This window comes from Emydura macquarii, unplaced genomic scaffold, assembly GCF_026122565.2.
Source record: "Emydura macquarii macquarii isolate MOO-44397 ecotype Brisbane River unplaced genomic scaffold, CSIRO-AGI_Emac_v2 contig_2897, whole genome shotgun sequence".
Taxonomy (NCBI): Eukaryota; Metazoa; Chordata; order Testudines; family Chelidae; genus Emydura; species Emydura macquarii.
This window is the reverse complement of record NW_027133034.1, coordinates 45,131,315-45,151,243: the sequence shown is the minus strand read 5'-3', so window position 1 is coordinate 45,151,243 and position 19,929 is coordinate 45,131,315. Positions and strand designations below refer to the sequence as shown.

General features: G+C 41.3%; 2 protein-coding genes across 6 annotated transcripts in view; one reads left to right on the top strand and one right to left on the bottom strand.

Moving 5' to 3' along the window:
• The first annotated feature begins 2,566 nt into the window (after positions 1–2,566).
• ZCCHC9 (zinc finger CCHC-type containing 9) lies at positions 2,567–14,055 on the top strand. 5 transcript variants are annotated; one of them, XM_067568627.1, is made up of 7 exons: positions 2,567–3,328; positions 3,953–4,152; positions 4,706–5,100; positions 6,051–6,201; positions 6,445–6,537; positions 8,102–8,170; positions 12,167–14,055. In XM_067568627.1, exons 3-7 carry the CDS (start codon positions 4,732–4,734, stop codon positions 12,283–12,285), a joined length of 801 nt encoding a protein of 266 aa, XP_067424728.1. In that variant the 5' UTR covers positions 2,567–3,328; positions 3,953–4,152; positions 4,706–4,731; the 3' UTR covers positions 12,286–14,055. The 5 variants fall into 5 exon arrangements, with proteins under 5 accessions (XP_067424728.1, XP_067424730.1, XP_067424731.1 ...); XM_067568629.1 differs by having other exon boundaries at positions 4,679–5,100; XM_067568630.1 differs by lacking the exon at positions 3,953–4,152.
• An 816-nt stretch (positions 14,056–14,871) lies between these two features.
• The window catches only part of ACOT12 (acyl-CoA thioesterase 12), a 42,225-nt gene continuing 37,167 nt past the window's right edge, over positions 14,872–19,929 (bottom strand). The window contains exons 14-15 of the mRNA XM_067568986.1: positions 19,573–19,699; positions 14,872–17,946 (exon numbers count right to left, since the gene is read on the bottom strand). Coding sequence (XP_067425087.1) covers positions 17,779–17,946; positions 19,573–19,699 — 295 coding nt within the window. The 3' untranslated portion in view covers positions 14,872–17,778. The remainder of the gene's footprint in view (positions 17,947–19,572; positions 19,700–19,929) is intronic.

Sequence of the window (19,929 nt, the reverse complement as noted above, 5' to 3'; positions counted from 1 at the left end):
GTACATTTGCTTCAATATAACAATAAAACGGTTCAGTAACTAAAACAGAAAACATAGAGTACAATATTCTTATCTGACAAGAAGTGAAGATGAAATTGAAACAAGTTGAGACACATACAGAATAAACATGAGCTGTTTTGTGGAATATTTAAGAAGCACGAGATTGTTAAGTATCCATGAATATGTCGTGACAACTGGATCATCATTTTTGTAGTCTACGATAATACAAGGAAGAAAAAAATCTTGAATATTTCATAAAAAATTACTTCAAACTGCTGTGTTTTGAGCATTTTAAATAAGACTATATATTATCATAGTAATAAACAAAACAAAGCAAAAAGCACAATTCACTCTGGATAAGTAATATTTTTCAAATAAGAAGCGTTCATTGCTGAGAATCATGACACTATGGGCAACTGTGGGAGACCTTTTCTGTGTACTCCATTCTCTTGAGATCATTGTTGGGTGGAGTTAAGTAACCCCAACTAGAATGAAAACCAGGAGAGAATATTTGTCAGTTGGTGACACAACTGGATTGTTTTTCATGGTCTTACACTAGTGTGGTAGAGAATTCTCTTCTATGCTGGTCTAGTTCTTATACCACATACATCACAGTATTTAATCTGCAGGGCATGGTATCTGAGTGCCTTCATTTAGCACATTTAGCTACTAGGGCTATTGGAAGGCGTTCTCTTACGGTAGCTGTTGGTTCTCTCATTGCATTCCACAGCAGAATTTGGTGGAGGCGTTTTACAAAGGGTGTAGCTAGGAATTTAAAATTTGGATCCATATAGTTTATTCAGTGTCCTGTACCCACAGTATAGTTCATAAACTTCCCAGGGATAGACATGCCTTCATGTGGTAAGAACACTAACATAGGAGGCACAGTTGAATGGAGTGACACAGTGCATTGTTTGTAAAAAATCTTCTGAGGAAGCCAGAAATTCTGCCAGGCGTCCAAGAAATGATCCCCTTCACTCCTCACCCTCCCAAAGTTGTATATTAAAGAATACATGGTATGTACCTACCTATATTCACACCTGTCAACAACATTTTTGGCATAGCATTACTTTACAAAGAGTCCACTTTCATTTAAAAAGAAGCAGAAATGAAAGGAATGACTTTGCATCTAGCGTACGCCTTTAAACTTGCGTCTTGGTTGAATCAAGAGTTGATCCGCTAAAATGGCTTTAGAATGTGTCTCTGTAACTCATATGCTCGCATTTCAGCATACAATGCTGCAAACAGGAGAGGAAACAGTGGGGAAATACATAGTTTCCTTGTTTTATTTTGGAGTGCTTTAGGTGCCTACAGATGTCAGGCTTGTCTACCCGACCAATTAGATGGTGGCAAGTGGGGGTGTGAATCTACTAGACTGCTGTGCTCTAACTGTCTATGTGCACCCTGCTGATGCATGTTAACAGCTTATTAGAGCACTTTACTCGTCTTCTTTGAAAAGGCACTACCTCAAAGCACATTAACGAACTGTTATCATGTGTCAGCAGGGTGCACATAGACAGTTAGAACTTGGTAGACTTGTGCAGGGATCAAACCCCAGCTTGCTGCCAAGTAATTGTTCATGTAGACAAGGCCTTAACATAACCAGTCTGGACAGGAGGGTACTCTGCTGGAATGGGCAGGAACAAGCCACAAATTGGGGGTGGTAACCACTGGGCATGCTCACCTCAGATGCTGGTTGATGCTATATGAAAAACTCCATTGGCTGAAGACTGAAGAACCTGACAAGAGCTTGTGAAGGGAACCTTTGAATGGGAGGGAATACTTGGGGTGTGACTGCAGTTGTCAGCAGGGGAGCAGTGCAGGGAAATCCTAAGGATCTGCTGTGTGGGCCACAGTACAGACTCAGATTTTACTGGAGTTAGGCTGCAGCTCCCTCATATTGTTGATGAAAAGGATAGAGGATTAGCAGCGGGCCATGTGAATTACAGACTGCTGCATGGAGTCTCTGAGTAAGTGTTTGGAAAAAAAAATGACTGAGGCTTATTCTTTTTTTAGCACTGGAGAGTTGTCATGTTGCATGTAAGTAGGCTTGAGAGGATCAGATTTTTATCCATAAATGTCAGTAAAAGTCACTTTCACTGTACAAACATAAACTGACAAAAATATTTCCATCCATAGTAATCTAAGTATACAAATAGGCTAAGTAAGAAAAATGCTGCTTGAGAGCTTATTAGTTTGATTTAAGGATATTTACTTTGTACATTTTGAAATGTAATGTTATCAATTTGTGTTTTAGTGGTTATAAAACATTAACTTTTTGAACTTTAAATCTACTGTGACTAAGTATTATCTGACCCTCCCATAGTATCCCACCACTGTGAAAATCTAAACTGATAAAAATAAGAGTGGTTAAAAATAAACATCTAATTCTGCCAAGCCTACATACATGTCTGCTGTAGGGTTTCGATGCACCTTGGCAGATATGGAGAAGGGGGTAAAACTTCCCCAAGAGGATCTCAGGATGGGTATGGGTGAACACCGTGTGTCGAGGGTAGTTTGAACGTAAAGACCAAGTGAAAATGTTATTTTCTTTTAATACAGTTATTGACAAAATTCCTAATTTTTCCAAAAGGTTTTCAGTAAGATGCTGGTGTGCCTGGGAGTGTCAGTAGCTCTCCAGGCTGGATCGCCTCCTCGGGTTAACGATGCAATCAACGATACGTGCAGAGGCCCCTAGGAGTCCCCCTGCCCTGGCTGAGCACAGGCGGCGGCCCGCGCCACATGAATGAGGCCGAGTGACACGAAGAAGGGGCCGGAGCTTCCTCCGCTATAGCTGCCCGAGGCCGTTCGCAGCTGCGGGGGCCCACGCGCCCTTTCCCCGCTTGTCCAGACAGGCCAGGGCCAACCCCTCCGACTGCAGGGCCAGGCCCGCATCCCGATCCCTGCACGGAGGCCCAGCCCGGACGGAGCCTCAGCCCGGGTGGCAAGCGGCGTGACCCGCTGGGCTGGGAGAGTCGGAGAGAGGCTGGGGGGACAGGGACACGGGGACGGGACGACCGGGCGAGCGCTCAGCGCGGACCCCGCCCCCGGGGCTGGCAGGGCTGAGGGAAGCGTCGGCACTGCGCCGCCGCTCCGCCCCCGGTGAATCGCTCCGCCTCCGGCGAGGTTAAAGAACAAGTAACTCCCGGCGAGACCTCCCCCCGCCGCGACACCGTCACACTCCGACCCCTTGCACTTCCGGTGCGACCGGAAGTTGTTGGGTAGTGTTTCCGGTGCGGTCGGGCCCTCTCTCCCCCTCCCCGCCTGTGTGGGTCTCTCTCTACTGCACTGGAGGCCCCTGGTCGCGGAGGCTCCGCGCTGGCCGGCGGTGAGTGACTGTAGGGCGCTGCAGACCGGCTCCCCCGGGATCTCCTCACGTTCTGCGCGGTCGAATCCCTCCGCGCGGCTGCGGAGTCACACGAGGCCGCTCCGTGGTTCGGAACCGCCGTTGAGGCTGAGCGTTGGTGGGGGCGGGGAGCTGGGTCCGCGGCAGCAGCAGCGGGGGGCTGCGCTGGGCTCGGCCGCTGAAACCTGGGCCGGGCCCTGGTCGCTGGGTTCCGCGGCTGCCCTGCTGGGCTCCGTGGCGCGGAGGGCGAGGGGCTGATAACAGCCCGCCGCTGCCGTGGGCTCGCCCACGTACTCGGCGGGGCCGGTTGGCAGCGCAACGTTGCCGCCGCGGCCCGAGCCCCGGCCCCCGCTGCAGGAGGGGAAAGGACGGGGCGGCGCGGCCTGGTCTGCAGGGAGCCACAGGCCTGGGTGGGACCGCGCCACACTAGCGTAGATGCCTCCTGTGGCAAGGGGACGGGTTGTCCGGTCGCTGTGGTTAATCCACCTTTCCCACAAGTGGGCGAGGTCCAGGGAAGAATCATCCTGTTGCTGTCGCCGTATTTACAGTGGGGTTAGGCTGCCCTAGCTGTGGCACGAAGGTTTGTCTTCTCTTCCCCGCTGTCAGATCGATTCTTCCCAATCGATTGAGCCGAAGTGGAGATCTGCTCAACCAATCTGGAAATCGAATTAATAAATCCACCCCCCGGAAAAGAGTAACATTGCATCGCCAGGAGGGCATTTACTGTCGGCGCTGCCGCGCTCCTTAGAATATAGGCTGCTCTGTGTAGCTCGTGTATCTCCTATTGACTGCCACCAAATTTGGCGGTAAGTGTAGATCAGGCCTAAGGGTGTCAAATTTTTCACAGCTCTGAGCAATATAGCTTGGGTGAGGGATGCTAGAACCATTTTTTTTATAGTAGGGGTGGGGGAAGTTGAGAGCCATTGAACCAAACTGTAAATCTGTATATAATGAAAACCAGTTCAAGCTAGGGGCAGCACTCCTAGTTCCAGCACCTATGTAGGTTGAGCCAACTTTTAAGCATAGATTTGCCCCAAAGTTGGCTGATACAAAAGTGTAGATTATACAAAACATGATGGTTTTGCTCCACCCATGCTTTAGGGCAGTACCCTAGTGATTTGTAATGCTTGAGCAAAGAGACTTCACAAGCTGTGGTATCAATGTAGAATTTTGTTTTTCTTTGGATGGGGTTATTTTACACAATTTTATTATTCATAATCTTTTGCATAGCAGTAGTTCTCAGAGGCCGCTATACTAAATTTAAACTTAGCCCAGTTGTGCTAAATTTTGTGCAAACCCCCAAAAAGTCATTTACTCTGCCCCAACGAACAGGTGTGACCTACAATATTTGTTTTAAAGCCTTGTAAGATATTCGAGAAGAAATCATGACCAGGTGGGCCCGTACAAGTACCACTCATAGCAAAAAGCCTCTGGATGCTACACCATGGGAAGACATGAAAAATGGATCCACCCGTGCAACAGTGAGGAATAAACAGCAAAATTATTCAAATACGCTTTCTTTAAAGAATGATCAAATGAAGAAGAAGAAGAATAAAAAGAAAAAAGACTATTTGAATGACGATGTTAATGGATTCATGGAATACTTAAAACAGAGCTCACAGGTTATACATCATGGAAAGGTGAGAGTAGCAGATAGCCAAGAGGTAAGGAAAGAAGTAGCAACAGCCTTGAAGAAAGACCAGCGTCGTGAGGGAAGAAGATTGAAGAGACAAGAGACGAAAAAAACCACCATGGTGAGATCTCTGTCCCTTTCTGCCCTTTCTCTTGGTTCTCAGTTACCTATCTACCAGCCATGTAGCAGTCACCTGTACAAATGTGTCTTGAATTTGTCCTAGGGTCATGGAAAAAGGCTCTTTTATTCCATTACCAATCTTTCTGAACAGCCCAAGTTTTTGTTCATAAATTTATTCTAGGATTAAGGTAAAAGTAATAGCACTGTTTTTATACAAATTGCAAACATTTGTAGAAAAGTCTTAAAGCTTGCAGGATTCCAGTGTAATGTTAACTTGCTCACTTGTTTAGAATCCACAAAATGTACCAAACTTACAGAAGGAGTGCGTTCTTCCTCAAAAAGTAATCAACTGTTGATCAGTAGATGCCCAGTATGAAATTCCTACATACACCTTCGTACAATCTTATAGATGGATGAACAATGCCTATAATATTGGAGCTTGATCATCTCATCAGTTGTGGGCCTGTAACAGCTATTGTGCAGTTTATTAGGCAAACTATATTTATCCCTGTTCTATTCCAGGAATTTTCCCCTTAAAACCTACCATCTGAGAGTCATAAAGTGCTTATTAGCCTGGGATTTTGTGCGCTCGCTTTCAGTTTCAGTTATTGAATCTTAGACCTTGAGATCATTATATGTCTCATCGGTCATTGGTGTGACCTTATTTTATGTAAGGGCCAAAACTTATCCTTATTCCAAACCTCTAAAATTAAACATTGCTCGTGTTCTCTTACCCTAAATATGTATCTAAGACATAAAATTAAAATTACTTAAAATCTCTTAATATGAAAAGCAGTTTAAAGAAAATAAAATTCTGTTGGATGTAAATGCTAATTATGTGGTATTAGCAGTAAAAGTATCCTTCTTAAATATTGCTGGCTGTAAAAATACACAGCAAAACATATAGTGAGTTTCCATGATCAATTTAGTAATTCATGTTTTATTTTCAAGGTATGTTTCCACTGTAGGAAGCCTGGCCATGGGCTTGCTGACTGCCCAGCTGCACTTGAAAGTCAGGATATGGGTACTGGAATCTGTTATCGATGTGGCTCTACAGAGCATGAGATCACCAAGTGTAGAGCAAAAGTAGATCCAGCTCTTGGTATGTTTTAACATCTACTTTTCTCTCTCAAAGGAAGAGCTTTGTAATGGTTTTCTGATCACTGAGATGGTTTCTTTTTTAGTCAGAAAGTTTAATAGTTTTGAGGACATGCATTACGTGTTAAAGTTGTTCTACAATACTGCAATATTGATTTCTGTAAAAACACTATGAAATGATCTGTAACTTTGGTGTGAAGGTTTAACACGTTCTTCTGTTAAAAAATGTACAATTGGAATCTTACAGGGGAATTTCCATATGCAAAATGTTTTATTTGTGGCGAGATGGGGCATTTGTCAAGATCATGTCCAGATAATCCTAAAGGACTATATGCCGAAGGTGAGTATAATTATTGTAGTAAACCAAACATTTACTCACATTTAACCACCATTATAAGAAACTGAGAACAAGGTAACAGCTGTCAGGTACTCAACAGCATAGTGAATAGAGCTCCTTGTAAGAGGTGGACTAAGTACTTTGTGTAAATAAAGTATGTGGCAACTCTATGCTTATCTTCATTAGCTAGGGGTTGCCCCAAGTAACTGAGCATCAGCAGAATGAGTAGAAGAGTATGGAAGCTAAATTTAATTTGAAATTCAAAAAAGGGGTGTTCTTAGTGGTTGTACGAAGAAAAAACCCACTCTACACAATGCAACTATATATACACCTGGAGAAAGGGAGACATTTTAAATGTGTGGGGAGGAAGTGTATAGGCTCTTTTGGCTAGAAAAACATCTTAAAAGCTAAATGAGCTGTTCAGTCTTCCCGTTGCGTATTGGATTCATGGATCTCTCCAGTATTCTATTTGGTGTTAGCCAAAGCAAAGTTATTACAGCACTAAAATTCTGTTTAAATATGTGATGACACTGCAAAAGAACAAGGAGATCAAAGTAAAGGCAGACACTCTGCCTTTAACTTGCGCATATGGATTGTAAGTCATACAGCCTCTGATATCACATGTAGATCTGAAACGTGCAATGCCTACGCATCCCGGTAATTGCAACAGGTTCTTAGTGAAGCCTTTATTCTAGAAAAGAGACAACCTCAACTTAAACCACACTTCTGTCTAAAATTGTTTAACATAAGAAAGGGATAAAAGTAAAGTCTTTTTTTAATTTGATAGTGCTCTTTGTATAATTATCTTTCATTTCCCAGTATTATCAACTAGTTTGTGGATCTTTCACACAGCAACTTGGCAAAAATAGAAAAGTGATTGTAAAATCTCAGATTAGTAGGAGGACTCAGATGTATTTAAGATTACTTTTAACTGTTTTTGAATTGGCTAGGTCTCAAGTAGCTATTGCCCCTTTAAAGGTTGGATTTTGTCCTCTGACATCCACATGCAACTCCCATTAACTTCAAAAGTAGTTGGTGCATGCTGGCATCTTGAAACAGAGTTTGATCCTACGAAAATGTGTGAGAATTTCAAATTACTCCTCAGTATTTCTAGGAAAATATAATTCAAATGATTCTTCATAGTAACACTAATACTGGATTTGTAAATATAATTTGGCATCCATAGATATGAGTGCTTTAAAAAGGAGGGTAAGTATAATTGTCCCCATTGTATAGATGAGAAAACTTAGACACAGAGGTCAAATTACTAGTCCATGTTCACAAACCAGGTCTCATATACATGGGACTATGTTGTCCCAAGTTAACTGGAAATTTAATCTGTGAAAGGCCTCTGAGCTAGTCTCTAGAGGGAATTTCTATCTTAATTTGTGCTATATCTTTGGAAAGGAATATATTTTGAATTTATTTTTTAACATTTACATTTTCTTGTTTCAAGTCAAGTTCAGTCTTTATAACATGTTGACAAGTGATTAAAATATGCATAACATTAAAGCAAATATTACTTCCACTTGTTAAGAAATAGCTTTGGATGTTGTTCTCTGAATAGGAGGCTGCTGCAGGCTTTGTGGATCTGTGGAACACTTTAAAAAAGATTGTCCAGAAAACCAGAACTCAGGTGAGAGCCATGGGAATATAGTTTACATGTCAAAGTTTTAAAATATAAAGACCAATTATTCTGTTGTAATGATGAGACCTACAAAGAGGAAAAATGCACTCACCTAGTAGTAAATATAAAACTGTTTGTGAGGATTGTGGGGGATATATGTGGGTAAAGTAAACTGCAGAAATTGACAACTTTCATTACAAACTATTCTAGCCCTCCTCACTTCAGAAAATAATGTTCCAAATATAAAATGTATGTGAACCAATAGAATGCTGTCTTCTTGAGACAGACTGCACCAGTGCCTCTGATGCAGCTCTCTACTTTCTCCAGGGGCCATAGGGTGAAACTGACAAAATGGTTACCCTACCTGTGGGCAGCAGTGAAACTGAAGAAGACAGTTTCAGAGTGGGAAAGCTTTGCATGGCAGTTGGGTACTGGAGCTATTTGAGGAAGAGGAGAAACCCAAAAATGGAGACTAGGGATCCTCCCTGCCGCAGCAGTCAGGAAAGAGAGGGGCTGACGAAGGGAGAATAGTGGATCCTATACTGTTCTCAGTAGGAGGAAAAGGAGATCCCTCTGGCTGCTCTAGGAGTTTCAAACATTTACTGCTAATCAAGGCTAATATGAAAGATGGGTGCTCCTGGGAAGGATCTAGGGACTACAGGGTATGAATCTAACAGCTGAGGTTGGAGGAAGAGGCAGCTTGCTATGGTGGTGCTCCTCAACTGTACAGGTGGTTGTGGGAAGGGAGTGGACACTTTAGCACAGAACTAAAAGAGTTAGCCAGAAGCTGATAAAGATTGTTGGTTAGCTCTTCTGCCAAAGATAGTTTTTGTTCAAATATCTGGAAAAAAATAATTGAAAAATTGTTTACTGATCACTCTGAAAATCCATCATTAGGTTTTATTTTCATTTACTTTTGTTTCCCCCCTTAATGCTGACACTACCTACCAGTGTTTGTTATAAAATTGTTTGTATCTGGGAGATGTGATTTAATGATCATGCAGAGAAGGGAGTCCAAGTATTCCTAATGCCTAATAGCTTTTATGCTATTGCTTTTTTTTCTGAATATCTGTAATAGAGACTAGAGGAAGGTCAATTCACAGTAGAGGGATTATATGTTATAGTGATTCAGTAATCTTGAGTTGCACACATCCAGTTGCAAGAATCCCATGCACTGCTACAGACTGGGGAGGGACTGACTAAGCAGCAGTTTTGCAGAAAAGGACCTAGGGGTTACAGTGGACAAGAAACTGGATATGAGTGAACAATGTGCCCTTGTTGTCAAGAAGGCTAATGGCATATTGGGCTGCATTAGTAGGAGGATCAAGGGAAGTGATTTGCCTGCAGATCAAGGAAAGTGATTATTCCCCTCTATTCGGCACTGGTGAGGCCATATTTGGAGTACAGTGTCTTGTTTGCTGCCGGGGCACCCTCCTCCACTACAGGAAGGATGTGGACAAATTGGAGAGAGTCAATAGGAGGGCAATGAAAATGATTAGGGGGCTGGGGCACATGACTTATGAGGGGAGGCTGAGGGAACTGGGCTTATTTAGTCTGTAGAAAAGAAGAGTGGGGGGATTTGATAGCAGCCTTCAACTACTTGCAGGGGGGTTCCAGGGAGGATGGAGCTAGGCTGTTCTCAGTGATGGCACATGACAGAACAAGGAGCAATGGTCTCAAGGCAGCAGTGGGGGAGGTCTAGGTTGTATATTAGGAAAAACGTTTTCACTAGGAGGAGGGTGAAGTACTGGAACGTGTTTCCTAGGGAGGTGATGGAATCTCCATCCTTAGAGATTTTTAAGGCCCAGCTTTAAAAAGCCCTGGCTGGGATGATTTAGTTAGGGTTGGTCCTGCTTTGAGCATGGGTTTGGACTAGATGACCTCCTTTCAACCCTAATAATCTATGATTATATTATGATTATTTTCACTTCCCCCTCAAACAGTTTCTAGTGCCATTGGCTCTAAAATGCAGTCAGATTTCAATCATCAAATCCAGTTTCCTGCACCAAGATCTCATACACACTTCATTACTACTAAATGTATATATCCTGATAATAAAAATGCAATCTCAGTTGTTTTTGGTGTGAAGGGAGTACCTCTGCGCTGGCATCAGGTATACACGAATGCCTGAAGTATTCTAATTGTAGAAGCATATTTTTGTCACGTAGGATTTGTTGGGTTTTTTGTTTTGTTTTTTGTTTTAACTGGTGTATGATTGTAAAAGATTTGTAGTTTAGAAGGGCCACTGCTGGTCCCTGTGGTAAATTGTTCTATGAACTTTTCCAAAGGTTAGCAGGCAGTATAGATTTTTGTTAGACATAGTTTAGACAAAAGCCATTTTTGGTAATGTAGAACAAAAGAGATGTTTGTTTAATATTGGGGAGATCTGAGATGATTGATACAGAGGTTCAAACCTAGTCTGTGTAACATAGCAGACTCTTGGAGTGGAGTTAATTTTTCATGGATCTAATTCCAACTGACTGAAAACCAAAACATTGAAACTGCCCAGTTCTAAATTAGAGAATGGCCCAACATGGAATGGCTTGAGGCAGTCCTAGCTCTCATAAGAATTCAATAGGATATGGAGGCACAGGTAAGTGTGAGACTTTTTCTAGGGCAAACAGAATCTAGTGAGAACTACTGAAAGCCAAAGCCAAGTCTACCCATTTCATGTATTGCACCTCTTGTAGTGGCATTGGAACAGTCACCAACAGGCTTACTCAGTGATGACACAGGAGGATTATATTCTTAATGACACTTCCAGCCCTGACCATTTTAGAGGGGATTATGAGTGTATTCTATGGAACAATGAAACCTAGGACCCATTGCAGTATCATGGCATTGGTGTCTGGACACTCCTTGACACTGCTGGGGTTGATGCCTTGACAGTGAGCAACCACTACATTGCCCATGCTGATATCAGATGCTTGTGAGTTGATGGCCTTTGGCTCTGGAGCTCTGATGTCAGACTCCTGGTGTCCAGTGCCTCAGCGGCAAGTTCTTATATGCAGTTGTTCTGCATTAGGACTCTTCAGAAAGGAGTCCTGAGGATGTAGGCAGGGTACATGTGTAGCCTAGTGGCTAAGTACTGTTCAGACATTCTGACCAAGGTGCTCTTATCCCCTACAGTGTGGACTCATGCAGACAGTTGTCTTGGGTTACTGCATTTAAGTAACCATTTTTTATAAACCATGAGTACTATAAAACACACCATTTTCCTTGGTGACTCTCTTATTCTGATGCAGTTATGTATGCCAAAGCTATTTTTACTTGTTTTAAACTGTGGAATTACTACATATGTACTGAAATTAGTAATATTTTCAGTACATTCTGACTAATTGGCCTCCAAAAATTGAACTGCTGTAGAAAAAAGAAATGTAGTGTGCCAGTGTTCTGTGTTTTTAGGAGGAGTATGTTAACAAGTACTGAACGGAGTAAAGCATGGAAAGATGTTCTCATGATTAAAGCACAGGAGTAGGCGTCAGGAAATCAGCTGTGCCACAAACTTCTTGCATGACCATCGGCAGATCACTTCTGCCTTAATATCCCAATCTATAAAATGGGGATGATATTTACTATCATCTGGGGTGCTAAGGCTTAATTAATGTTGGTTAGTTACAATGAGGTCCTTGTGGAAGCTGTTGTAGGAGAAAGTATTATATCATTCTGGTGATAATGGGAAAGGGCCAAATAGGAGAATTTTGTTGAACCCCCTACTGAGAAAATATACCCTTATATAGTGTGTTCCATGTTTTTTGGTTCTTTAAAGTTACAATCATTATTGAACATTATTGATCATCATACTGTGGAATATAGTTGAACTTGCAGAGTAGAGGTTAAATGACTTGCCCAAGGTCATGGAGAGTATTTCAGAGCTAGAATTAAAATTCAAGACACGATTTGCCAGTCTGTGTCTAAACCACTAGGCCATATCTCTCTCAAAGTGAAAATCTGAGATATAAGAAATAGTTTTATACAATCTCTTTTGCCTCTCTTACTCCACAGATCAAGCAGTAACAGTTGGTCGATGGTCCAATGGAATGAGTGCAGACTATGAAGAAATTCTAGAGAGCCATAAACAACAAAAACCAAAAGTAAAAGTACCAAAAGTTGTTAACTTTTGACAGCTGCCCTTGGCTATCAGACTACATTAAATATAATTTGTCTTCTGAATGGTGACTGGCTTATACAACTGAAAGGTAAAGCTGGGTTCCCTAGGCCAAATTCAGTCATAGCATAGTGGGCATAACTCTACTGGTACTTATGCAATTGCATCCACTTGCATCTAGCTATCACTGGCTCCAGAAAAAAACTAGCTGGATTGCAGTTGCCTGACTTCCTGTGTATCGACAATTTTCTATACCCATCTCCCCCACCTTAGGTGGTGATCACTTAAAAACCTAAACAGTGCTTAAATGAAGGTATCCTGAGGAGAGAAGGCAATACAGCAAACAAATGTTTTGTTTTTAAATGCTGGTACATAGCTGTTATGGTTCAGGGCTAACTACACCTGTGGTCCCTTTCACTCTAAATGCACTCCTTAGGTCTCAGACCTCATGCTTTTATGTCTCGGTAGAATCACACGATTCTCCTGCTACTAGATTGGGGATCTGGGCTGCAGTACTCTTTGTACCAGCCATTCTCACCCTGTAGGTCTGCTTGTGATCAGATACCTGTGGTTATTGTTTCTCTCTAATCAGCACAGCCTTCTTAAAACCAAGTATTGTTTATGAATACATCCCTTCAGTGGAAAAAATGTAAACAAAAAGCCAGCACACACATGAAACCTCAATTATGCATCTTCACTAACAGTCCCCAATAACACTTGGATAGTCAGTTATACTTTACTGCAAAACTTCTAGAAGCCATTGCATATGTATTAATTCTTTACACCAGTGGTTCAACATTTCCAGACTATTGTACCCCTTTCAGGAGTCTGATTTGTCTTGCATTCCCCAAGTTTCACCTCACTTAAAAACTACTGGCTTACAAAATCAGACATAAAAATACAAAAATGTCACAGTACACTATTACTGAAAAATTGCTTACTTTCTCATTTTACCAATTAATAAAATAAATCAATTGAAATATAAATATGGTACTTCTATTTCATTGGTACTTGAGCCTGTTTTTCACTTATTCCTTGTTTGAAGCTGGAGCTCCAGGCAGTGGGGCTGAAGTCTGGCAGGCTGAAGCATATAACAGCTTTGCAGGGGCTCCTGTGGCATGATGCACTTATGATCCCATAAATCCATCCCACAACCCCTGTGGGGGTTGCAATCCCCAAGCTGAGAAACATTGATCTAGATGAGTGCTCCCTGGAAGACCTCTGCATACCCCAGGGGTACATGTTGAGACCCACAAAATGTATCCGAGTGGGATATCTGGCTCTTTGGTGGCGTACTGTGGGTGCCAAGACAGATTTGATACATTCAATATTAAATCTGAATTGCTAAAGCATTACAGACAAAGTATTTCTGTGCACCTTAGAGGGTGCTTGCGGGTCACTGTCTCATCAAACCCTTAGTTTGATTCAAACTCTAATAATGAGACACTGTACTAAACTTTTAAAGTAGCTCTGTCTGATAGTTAATCTTGGAAGGAAAATTATGTAATGATCAAGATGTTCATTTAACTTCCTAGTCTAACTTGTCCTTCTATGGGTGTGTCATGACCCTTTCTAAGGTGATCTTCATGCGCTTTGGAAGACGGTATGGCTTAGCAGGTTAGATATAGGATTGTCTTTGCGAAGTCATGGCTTGTTGCTGCCTTGGAATGTACAGTTTATTGTGGTAAATCAGAATACAAGAGCTTATTGTTTAAATACATCTATTTATAAATTGTCAATTTGTATTTTTATAAAATTATATTAAAAGTTTGGATTTTCTATCATAGTAGTTGCATTTTTCCTATTTCCTTGGTTCTGGTCTTATTCTTCCACAGAATAGCTTTCCTTTACACTATGCCTCTGTGGGCCTAACTTCAGGAAATAAATGCTTATGCATTTGGCTCATCAAGGGCTCATCAGCCAACAAAAAGTAGATAAATACAATTTACAAAAGCCAAAGAAAACAAACAAATGCAAAAGGGGAAGTAAATACAGTAGCCACCTGTCTGTCTGGTGCATTATCAGAAGCAGTTAACTATAGAAACAGCCGGCAGGGAAAGCACAGAGTAAATCCTAAATTGAATATTTTAAAGATAGTAACAGGTTTGACTGAGATTTCAGCAGGTATATTTGTATTTGATTTACAGGACTGAAGTGGAGTGGCGATTGTAATGTTCTCTCACAAACATATTGGAGGTAGACAGTGTAGAGCAGAATTTTATACATTCCATATGCTAGAAGCATTTAAAGCAGTCTAAAGATTGCCCAGTTTTGTGTTCCTTTGTGCAAGAGCCCCCATGGGTGTTTCAGTAGTAACTCAGGGCACAGCATTGCTCTGGCTATACCTACTCCCACCTCCTACATGTTCCTCCAGACCCGTTCCTCCCCCAGTCATCTCTAAATGGCAATGGGCATCACAGAGCTGAATTTGCACCTTTGTAGAGGGCTTTGCAGTAGCATCCCTGGTGCCTCCCTATCTCCCTCCCCCACGCCCCCCCAACCACACACTAGTAATTGAGCAGTCAGTGACCCTGATAACAGTATTTGATAGTGTTAAGATTGACACAACTATTACCGTGACATCAAGAGGTTAATGCTGTCTTACATCTATTAAATTTCACTGTCTTCTACTCTAAAAGTAAAGACCAAGCTCTTACAACCAATTACTGAGCCGTATTTCCAGAGAGTAATAGGAAGCCCATCGTGCTGCTTTAGAATTTTTGTAGGCGAGCTGCTTTTGGCTGAAGTTTTCATAATTTTGTATGACCTTGCCAAATGCTTAAAGTTATATAAAAGCCCTCATTTCCCCATATTCTGCATTTAAGATTAGATGTGGGAGTGATTTAGTACTGAGAGGTTTTTGCCAATATATGTTTGTAAAGCAGTATAGAAGAGCTAGGTATCTTATGATGCAATACAAAGAAATGACATATTTAATAATCTTCCAGCAATTTATTCAGAACAACTATAAAATGTACAGTGCTAAAAAATCCTCCAAATGATTCCACAAATGCAGATACACATGAACCAGCAAAGTATAGGTAAGGAGAAGCAACTGAAAAGCTCAATGTAGCATGTGCTGCATGTAATGTGTATTATAGACTTGGCAAATGTTTACTTATTCTAATTTTGCAATGTTACTTTTCAATCACTGCTTCAGCTAGCCAGGAATTCTTCTGCGTGGCTGTTTTAAGTAAAGTAGAATACGGGATAATGTAACCCCTAATCTCCGGGAAGCATTACTGGCTGCTTAAGGACTTAAGTCACCACTGATATAAGTAGGCACAATTCCTCTGCGGTCTGTGGAATTAAATTTGCTTAAGGTAGTATTGAATGTGATGTGAAGTCACCAAATGCTTAGACAGTTGTGGAGCAGCCTGACAGTCAATGGGAAAAGTATTTGCAAAAGCCAAAGAACATCTATAAACACTGGATTTTGCAAGTTCTCTGCCTGAGATTTAGGAGTTGTACTGGAGTAAGAACCTGACAATATAAATTGCTGGGGCCTTTTTGGCTTTTGCATAGTCAGTGCAAAGGATTCCTGGGACCCTACTTAGACTCAACACGGGGGGCCAAATTTTGGCATTAAAGAAGCTCGTTGTGGTTACCTGGGATTTTTGGAGTGTTATTTTGGTCCCGTCCTCTTCCCTGCACTTTTTCCCAGTGCTGTGTGATTTCCCAACCATGTTTTTGCTACCTATTTGTCATTTATAGACAGCTGCCCACAGCTAGCTGCTACAGTAGTGCCTTTGCAGTCTTGCATTCAGGTAGCCTCTTACATCCTCTATGACTGTGCAAGGGAGTCTAAGTTAGGCTATGTTTATACTGATGGTGGCAAAATCGCCGCTTCCAGCTCAATCTTTCAGGATCAATTGAGTGGTCAGTGAGACCCGCTCAATTGATCAGGAAGTTGACTGAGTAAGTCCACCCCCTCAAGTAGCGTAGTGCTCTGTCGATGGGAACGCTGTTCCCATCGGTTCAGCGCAGTGTAAACAGCGCGCAGAAGGGAAGCACAGCAGTCAACGTCAGTTACACAAACTACTCTGTGTAGTTTGCATAACTCCCGTTGACTGCCGCTGAATCGCGCAGTAAGTGTAAACCAGCCCTTAGTGGAACTGGGCTGGGAGGGGAAAGGGAAGATAATGCTTTCAAAACCACCGAAATGACTGATGATGAGCCTATGGGTAACATTTTCAAGAGCACCTCAGTCCATTTTCAAAAGTCACTAGGCTCCATGGTCTCAAGAGTAGTGAGTTAGGTGCCTGAATACTTTTGAGGACCTGGGCAACACTGGAAAATGTGACTCTCATATGTTAATGGAATGGATATAAAGAGGTTTAAAGGAGTCCACCTGAGTGTAAAGCAGTCTAAATTAATTTTAGGAGACTAGATCCAAACTCCTGTTCCATAGTGCCAAATGGGGTGAAAATTGGTTGCATCTCCCAAGATGGGGATTTTCCCAGCAGAGGGAAAGGGTCTCATCAGATATAGACCTGATGGAGCTCGCTCCTATACCACATGCCCCTACAGCTGTCAGCATCGGGGCCAGAGAAGGGATGTGGCTCAGACACTGTGTGTTCTGTCTGCCAGCGTGGGATAGCCAGCTCTTAAGAGACTTTCACCAGCTATCCCAAAATAAACTGCTCTGGATGTAAAACTGGGATGAAGATCAGGGAACAGTAACTGGCTCCCTCATATTCTCCCTATCTCTGCCTCCAACAGAGGAGCTGGGGCTAGGTACCAGTAATACTATTTTATAATCCCAAGGACTTGAGCTAGCTCTAGATGAAATCAAGGAGAGTCTTTCCAGCGACTTCAGTGGGAGCCAGATAGGGCATTAACTATTCAGGAGGTCTGAATGCACCAAACCATGAGCTGCTAATGCAATCCAGAGGTGCACCAATATGATTCCTAATCTTTAAATCCATCCAAAGGCAGTAATTCAAGCTGATCTAACTGCCAGAAGTAAGTATATCATTTTTTGTATGAAAGCAGTTTTAGTACCAAAAAAAGCCTCTGAAACCATCATTCCTTTGTCTACAATTTAACATAGCCAAAATAGTTTGTCATTATTATTCATTGTTCTATATTTCTACACAACTATGATAATATTAATGCCCAGCTCTTCCATTGCACTTTTCCTAGGCAGAGCTCAAAGCACTTTAGAAAGGATGTAAAGCTTCATTATCATTGCTATAGACTGGAGCAGATTTTTAGAGGCTCTTCCAACATAGTATTTGTAATAGAAATTCTGCCCTCATTTATGCCTGTGCAAGGCCATCAATTTCAAGTGAGAGGTATAAGTAAGGGCAGAACTTGCCCCTTTCTATTTAAAATTAAAATATGAATCAACAAGGTAAGGCCTATACCTAAATCAATGGGAGTTGCAAGTCCTGAGATACTCTGAAGTGAGCTGTGTGGCTCAAAGTAAATATTTCATTCTGGTAGATGTAGATATTGAGAGTCCTCATGTTTGCATGCAGTACTTAAACATGTTTTATGATAATCTTTAGCGCTCCCCTGATATTTTACTTAAAGTACTGTTAATCATGCTACTTTCCATCTCCAAGAACCTGATGCATGCAGAAGCAGTGTCCTCAATGGATTTTGATGAGCCAGTGAGATTTGCAGCAAGGTAAGGCAGAACACCAGCAGTAACTTGGTTAAAGTAAGACACCTAGTTAACAAAATAAAAATAAAAAACCTCAAAATTTGAAGAACATGAGGGTCATTTTCTCAGAACCCGTATCAGCCTCAGTCCCTCAGAATATTTTAATACTAAAAATAAAAGCGGTGTGGAAGGCACTATTAACAGGAAAATACTCACCTTTTTAGACATCTGTTAGTGCTCTTTGTGTCCCCTCTTCAGCTAACTACTCAAGCACATGCTTAAAAGTACACACCAGTGTAGCAGACAGCAGAATTTGGTCCATCATATCTAACTCAAACTCATTAAATACATTTGTTTACATTTGGCAGAGGACAGAGTCTTTAGACCAGTGAGGGTACCTGAACATTTTCATAAGTATATGTTCTTAGATAGTAACCTCCCCTTCAAAGTGAATACAGGTGTGGAATTATAAGCATGACACTGACTTTGAGAATAAGGAACATCTTAATAGCCCCAGCAATTCAGTGTCTAAGGAAATTTGGCAATCAAGTCATCCTTTCCATTGTGTCACTGGCTGTTTCAGACAGTGAACTTCAATGAGCTTTGTAGCCTATAGAACTAGCCTGCTTGCTTGTATTATTATTAGAGATATTTTTCATATATATTTTGATATGATTGTGTGATTAAATAATAAAATTATATATTTTATTCAGCTGTAATGCAAAGTGCCTTCCAGACCACATCCTGGATGACAGCTACCGTTAGTATATATATATATTCAACCTTTGGCTTAGATAAGTATCAATGTATAACAGGATAAGACATATATGGTCATAACCTTTACCCTAGACAAGTTAAGGGACATTAAAAGGGGAAGGGGCTGTCCCTGGTTACGCCCAAGAAACTTTACAAGAACATCACAGAACCCACAATAAGCTAGAAATAACAAAGGTGAGATAAAAGACCACCTGGATACATCAATAATACGTACAAACCTAGTAGCCAATAGATTATATGTACCCCAAAAGTTTGGAGATGGAAAGGCCAAGTATGGGCCTGGAAGGAGGATCCATATTCTTGGGGGTATAAGAAAGATCAAATCCAGCTCATCGGGGCAGTCGACTGTCAGCTACCCCTGCTTGAAGTTTTATTTAGTGTTAAGATTCATTCTTTTATTTTATATTCTTAAAGTTGTCATGTTGTAATGTTAGTCTTAGCTTATAGCTCTTAGCTTTGAAGCAGTGCTTATTCCACTCAACTCCAACTTGAGAAATTAGACATCTCTTTCAACCAAGTCCAGGAAGGGTGTGAGTATACTAGTTTAAAGCATATCACATATATATATATCAAATAAGTCTTTACATTTAAGATTGTATTAATCCATTATCCATTTGATTATTCATTTTATTTTCTCTATATCAGTCATTTGTTTATTATTTTATGTTATCTTAATAAATTTATAAAATTATACAAATATTGGTTATCACTGGAATTTTTCCTGTGTTGTACCCGGGGTCCTTATAAAACTCATCTGAAGCCTGATTAAGGATACGAACCTCATAATCCTTTAATTAGAGCAACTGGCAAACCTCTTACCCTATTCAATAAATTAATAACCATAAAATCAGGCTACAGCTTATGCACATGTAATATTGGGACAGCAGATACCAGTGTGAATTGTAAAGGTCTTACCGTACAGGAGTTGTTGCCATCATTATGGATCAGGAATCCTGCACATAGGATTTCATTTCTGCAATAGTGTGGAGAAGGTGGCACAGATGTCAGGTTAACTGACCTCACAGCTATCATGTAAGGGTCACTGTAGGGGGAAAAAATCCAAGAGATCCTGAGTCTCTTCAACAAGCTGCAAACATGTATGAGTAACTGAACTATATTAAATGTAGTTTACAGTCTTTTAAATCATATAAACACCAACATATTTTCTACGAAGAAAACATTAAACAATTTAAAGTTTCAACCACAGCTGGACCATGTAAGGAATGAGGGACTCCAGTGGGATTTGGAGTGGCAGACTTATAAGAGGTAGAG

Bases quoted from the DNA above. Each gene is read 5' to 3' on its own strand.
- ZCCHC9 (XM_067568630.1), top strand. From the start codon at position 4,732: ATGACCAGGTGGGCCCGTACAAGTACCACTCATAGCAAAAAGCCTCTG. The intron at 6,202-6,444 runs GTATGTTTTAAC...GGAATCTTACAG, and splicing joins AAAAGTAGATCCAGCTCTTG to GGGAATTTCCATATGCAAAA. The intron at 6,538-8,101 runs GTGAGTATAATT...TTCTCTGAATAG, and splicing joins TAAAGGACTATATGCCGAAG to GAGGCTGCTGCAGGCTTTGT.